Raw genomic sequence first — 6262 nt, 5'->3', positions numbered from 1 at the left:
TATATATAAACCTGCTTTACATTTTAAAATGTGTAGGTTCTCCCATCAGACTTTTGCTGTTGCAAAACAAACATTAATGTTTCTAATCATAAAAGAAACATTTTCATAAACTCTAAAGCTAAATTTGGTCTTTTTCTAATAAATTCTTCAATATTCTTCTGGTCTGAACACGTTTTGATCCTTCTGAACTGATTAAGACAAAACAAACAACTAACAATTATGTTAGTTATCAACTAATCTATCAATTATGCTGACAATTAATCGGATTAAAAATAATGCTGATTTTTTTTAATCAAAGGTTGGAAATAAATAATTGAATTACTTTTTATATAGCAAAATAAACATTTTATTGCCTAAATGTATTCACACAGTGTAGATTGTTTTATTTGTAGATGTAAAAGACGCATCTGCAGCTGAAAAATACTTTGGACATCAACTTGTGAAGCTAAACTGTCACTTAAGGAGTTCTGAGAAGAACATAGAAAGGTTTTTTTTTTTATTTAAATGCAAAATGTATGTAATTTCTGAACATTTCTGGCATTTCTGGCAGCTGCAAGTGTGTTTTTCCTTCAGCAAATGGCCTTTTTAGAGCCTGTACTCAATTTAATGATTAATTGATTAATAAATTAGTTGACAATTGTATCAATTAATCACGATTAATCTAATTAATCATTTAAGCCCTGCAAAGAAAATGCACAAACATAAACAAAATTACACCGGACTGTAATGGCACCACAACATTCAAATCTACCAGAATATGGTGATCACATTTACTGTCAGATGAGCACAAATTTTGCAGAATTAATTTTAATTATTTCTAAATTAGCAGCACAAAATCTTTTATTTTTGTTGCAAAATCCTGGTGAGACTGATCCATGTGAAAAGATACTTAATATATGCAGAAACGGTTATTTAATGATATTTTAACAGTTTGTTAATGGATTTTATCAAAACATTTTGGTGCAACTGGCCCTTTAAGAACATTTATGATAGGAGTTTGACACCGCTGATATTTTATGACAAATCACTTAAAGAATTATCTTATTGTTGCTAAAATACTATTTCTGTTTACCAAACTGTTATTTGAAGTGAGTAGCTTAAGCTGAGATCCTCTTTTATTTAAAACCATGTAACGTTCATCACCTGGAAACTATTTCAAACCCAAAAGGTTTTCCTCGCTGAAATTCCTTCCTCAGATTTGACTTTTGCTCAGAACATTATGATCAGCTAAAAAGTGAACTGTAGAAAAAGCTGCGGTCATTTCCGTGACACGGCCTTCAAATATGGGCCAAACGTGACGGATAAAACGAGACGGCACCTTTCCATTCGCGCCGACGTGCACAGAGACACGCGAGCGTCCAGCGACAGAACAGGGGTTAGAGGTACTTACACAGAGAAGGAGTCGGGGGGAGCAGAGAGGCGGCGCAGATCAGCTGCACACACCTTCTGAATACTACGGCCGCACAAACGCAAACAAACACGACAAACACGGGAGAGAGGACGGACGGATGGCGGTGGAGAGAGGAGACAACAGGAAAGAAAAAGAAAAGGCGGGGTAAGTGTGTTGGACGGATGAAGAAAATAAGAAAAGGATGGAGAGGAGGAGGGAAAGATGGAGAAAATCCCAAAAGGTAAGTCGACAGACATTGATAGCACAGTCCCATAGCAGTGACACTAGATAAACAACAAGAAGCTAAAGTCTCTACTCTTCTTTCTACCACAAAAGGCTGGGCGATTAACTGGTTTCATTTTTTCAAAATTACTTTTTTTTTTTTTTTTTTTTGAAAATCTGGATTTTTCCCCCCCCCCCACTTGTCGGCCATCTTGTACGAGAAGCATGTTTTACCGTTTCTATTTATTTGGAGTTTGAATTCAGGTCAACTCCACGATGAATTATAAGGGAGAGACTACAATTCATTTTTAAAAATAAAGTTAATTTTTTCCCCCCAGAATTTTGACTTTAATCTTCTGAGATCAAAAGTCTGAATTTTTTTTTCTTTAGTGGCCCTAAAAGGCTTCCATACGGTGCTGTATGAGGGCCTTTTTAGATTAATTTACACCAATAAACTCAGAAATTTTAAGATTAATTTCAGAAATTTTCTAGAAAAAAAGAAATATCTGAATTTCAAAAGTCAAAAATTTGCTAGAAAGAACTCAGAAATTTAGAGATTTTCTAGAAAAAATCAGACTTTTTTTTTAAGTTGAAAATTTTGTACTTTTGAAACTCAGAAATGTCCCACTTTTTTCTAGAAAATTTCTGAAATTAATCTCAGAATCTTTTTGTATCTCCAATGCCCCTAAGAAGTTGTACTTCTGTACATAATGTTACAGGAATAAAGCTGAAATAATACCAGAATAAAATCTTAATATTTGCAGAGTAAAGTAGTAATTTTATGAGAACCCAGACACAAAAAATAAATCAACAAAATATTAATTATCTGAGCTTTTTTGTTCCCATTACAACAACTTTTCCTCATAATTTTAAGACTGATTTCTTAGCTGATTTTTCTAGTAAAATTGCATCTTTATTCTGCCCTAACCCTCACAGAAGTGATGACTGAAATAAAAGAAACATTTTTGAAAATCGGATCAGGTATAAAAAATATCTCAGACTTAATTTCTCGCCCAGCCCTTCTGCCACATACACACATCTACTATAGCTCGCTACGAAAAGCAGGAAATAGACTCACGTTTACATTTATAAACTAAATACAGGGAGAAGACAGAGAGTGTTAAATCCTCAAAATGCCTCCTGATGTGTAAAACCACCACATGTCTGATGGTTTCGTTTATTTCATGTTCCTCCTTTGACTGGTCAATCTGCAGAGTGACGCTGAGAGCACTACACAGATTGTGTGACTCGGTGAGTGTGAGCTACGGTCCGGTCTCTCTGCAGCAACACGGCTGGCCCAGTTCATCCGTCTCTATCTGTGTGTGTGCGCGGGTGTGTGTGTGTGAGAAGATGAGGAGCTGACTCACTCGTTCAGCAGCGGCACCGACGTGCGTCTCTTGCTCTTCTGGACCATGTTGGCCTGATTTCGCAGAGAGATGCGCAGAGTGGAAGGAGCCAGTCGGCACGGCTCGCCGTCCACCTACACACACACACACACACGACGTGCGTCTCTTGCTCTTCTGGACCATGTTGGCCTGATTTCGCAGAGAGATGCGCAGAGTGGAAGGAGCCAGTCGGCACGGCTCGCCGTCCACACACACACACACACACACACACACACACACACACACACACACACACACACACACACACACACACACACACACACACACACACACACCACATTATTATTCTTCAAGACTTCTCTATAAAATAAATATCTCAAGTAGAGATACTCAATATATGAAATCACTATTTTCATCATTGCACAAATATATTTTAAATCAATATAATATTTTGGAGGGACCAACTGCTTTTGATGCTTGCAGCGGATTTATGTTAAAGCTAAAAAAAAATTGTGATGACAAATTTAATTATAAAAAAAAAGAACTGCATCAACAACACAAGTTTTAGAAATTGCATTGACGTTCTGCAGGCCTAGTTTAAAGTTTAAATAAAATGTCAATTTATTGGATGGATGGATAGAAAACAAAAAGTGGAAATTCAGGAAGATTAAAATTCATCACCTTGCAGAGCAGGAGAGACACGGAGAGAGAAAGAAAGATAAAGTGAGGGAAAAGGAGAACAATTGAGAGAGTAACAGAGAGAGCCAAGTGCAAAAAGAGAAAGAAAAAGACAAAGGAAGGGAAAAAGGAGTGAAGATTAAAGACAAACAGGGAGAAAGAAAGAGAGAGAGAGGGAGAAACAGAGTAAATGAGAAGTAATTTTTTTGTGTGTTTCACACATTAACTCGTGTTTTTTTTTTAATGGCCTAAAAAACTATAAAGGTACGAAAATGAGTGAAAAAAACTTTTAAAATCCAAAAGAAAAGAAGTTTGACAGACCTAAAGGGGGATTTATTGATCCAGACCATCTCAAAGGATTACAGGTTTAAATTTATTACATAGTTAGTTATTAATATAAAGCGGTACATGTTCACTAAATGCTTTTATTTTCAGCTCTGTAAGGGTTGAAAAACAATAATAATCCTTCAGAAGGTTTACTGTTAATAAAACCTGGGAAGTAAACATTCAATGAGAAAGACTTTAAACAAACTGTATTTTCATCACAATGGCGACACCTGCTGGTCATCACATGTAACTACATCCATGTTTGTGCGACATTACCTGAACAGGTACAGTCTTGTAAGTGGTGAGAACGACTTCTCTGCACTGGTGAAGCCTCTCACCGTGACCGCCGACCTGTAGCGCCGCCTGGTGGACGACACAAACATGTACGGTTTAGTAGAACGTCGCTGTTTTTCTGTCAGCTGATGTTTTCCAGGGTTTTTCTCACCAGAGAGGCCATGGTAAAGCCGATGACCTCGATGCAGCCGTCGTCGTGGCGCTGCGGCTCAAAGTCTCGGTGGTCTCCGGTGTTTCCCCACGGCATGGTGCCAGCACAGTACCTGCACGTCAAACACCAGCAGCTGTGACAGCCGTCTTCACGCTCCCAGAGAGGGAGAAGCTGCTCTTCCTCTGAGGACAGAAATCAACTCCAGAGGTACGAGAGTCAGCAGCAGACGGGTCGAAGCTCTGAACCCAATTAACAGAGAGCACTTCAGGGATCCGGCTCCGGTTCAAGAGTCTCATCGTTTCTAAGAGGCCTCAGCAATCGAGAGGAAAGGACTAATTTAGAGAGCCGTATGAAACGTCACATGTGACCTTTTGCATCAAGAAATAAAAATATTGTAAAAAATTTGTAGCAGAAATTAATAAATGTTTCCTAAAATTCTCTAAACTTGTAAATAATTAAATCAGTATTAAATATGTAATCAAATATGGATATTTTTTGCATCAATGGAACCAGTTTATATTTTATTGTGTTCATTTAAGCGCATATTTGTTTTATTTTATTATTATTTTACTTTTTTTTAGGTGTTTTGCACTGGTATATGCAAGCACTGCATGCAAAAATATCAACATATTAATCAGAAATATATAATAATGGTTTCTTTCTTGAAAAATAAGTTTAAATATTGTATTAAATATTTAATGATTCTGTGCTCATTAAATAAATATTTCTGCATCAAGCAAAAATAAATACATTTATCTGTAATGATTTCAGTGATTTAATAAATAAATCCATTATTAAATACAAAATTCATTAAAAATTTTAAATATATTAAAACAATAGAGCACATAAACATTATTAAAAATGTGTGCTTGATAAGTAAATGTATTTATTATGAATATTATCATGCTTTCACATAATAAAATGAATGTGAAAGCATGCCAACATTAATATTTATTATATTTTAAAAGATTTAATTATAACTTTTATTTAATTATGTTATAATGCTGTGTTGCAGCACTTCCTGACCAATATAAATTGGATTTATTCGTTTTATTTCAATTATTAAAATTTTTTATGTTTTATTTCTAAATTCATTATATCTAATTTTATTGTGTGATTTGACAATAAAAGTTGTCATTTAATTATGTTTAATACATTTTTACAATATAAAATATAAAGAATAATATTTAATTTAGTGTATTTATTTAAAAAGTCGCCATTTTTCTAAATATTTCATGATTTATGTGAGGTTAGATTGCCTTTTATGCAATTGTTGAAGAGTTTAGCAAGATTCCAATGCAGAAAATATCAATGATGAAGTTGAAGAAGTAAAATCTGTCTGGATGCGTTTGTGACCGACCCACCTGGGAATGTTTAAAAACACGATGCACTGAAACTTGAGCTCCTGGATTTTGGGCGTTAGATCCGTTCCATCGCACTGCAGAAAGCAGAGAGCCAGAGTCACGCCTGCACAGCAGAACCAACCAGAACCAGAGTTTGTTCTAGACCCGCCTTTCACTTTGACAGGCCGCTCAAACATAAAGCTCACTTCCTGGTTTCTACTGTCAGATCACACAGCAGGGGCTCCTAAACACCAGTAATCGGTGCTGTGAAATATTTTTAATTCAACTCATAATAGGAGATAATTGAACTGTTATGACTGTTAAAGCAGCAGAGATTTAATGTTTTAGTTGTGAGGGAACGGGGACGGTTTTATGCTGATGTTAAACACAGCTGAAGTCAGAAGATTACATAAACGCCTCGTGGGCATAAATGTGACGCTAATTAATTGGTTTTAATGATTTATTTGAAGCGTTATTTTACTCCAAGCTGGAGTTAATGTGGAGCATCTGT

The 6262-nt window shown here is 35.8% G+C and overlaps 1 protein-coding gene across 4 annotated transcripts in view; it reads right to left on the bottom strand.

Annotated features, from left to right (window-relative positions):
* dgki (diacylglycerol kinase, iota) overlaps positions 1-6262 on the bottom strand; it is a 69037-nt gene that overhangs the window by 15585 nt on the left and 47190 nt on the right. For 3 of the 4 annotated variants that reach the window (XM_008400489.2, XM_017302858.1, XM_017302857.1), the window contains exons 18-22: positions 5773-5846; positions 4409-4520; positions 4240-4326; positions 2980-3092; positions 1391-1453 (exon numbers count right to left, since the gene is read on the bottom strand). In XM_008400489.2, the coding sequence (XP_008398711.1) occupies positions 1391-1453; positions 2980-3092; positions 4240-4326; positions 4409-4520; positions 5773-5846 (449 nt within the window). The remainder of the gene's footprint in view (positions 1-1390; positions 1454-2979; positions 3093-4239; positions 4327-4408; positions 4521-5772; positions 5847-6262) is intronic. The other variant, XM_017302859.1, reaches the window with a different exon arrangement.

This window comes from Poecilia reticulata, linkage group LG23, assembly GCF_000633615.1.
Source record: "Poecilia reticulata strain Guanapo linkage group LG23, Guppy_female_1.0+MT, whole genome shotgun sequence".
Classification (NCBI taxonomy): Eukaryota; Metazoa; Chordata; class Actinopteri; order Cyprinodontiformes; family Poeciliidae; genus Poecilia; species Poecilia reticulata.
The sequence above is the reverse complement of the archived record's forward strand: the minus strand, read 5'-3'. Positions and strand labels throughout refer to the sequence as shown.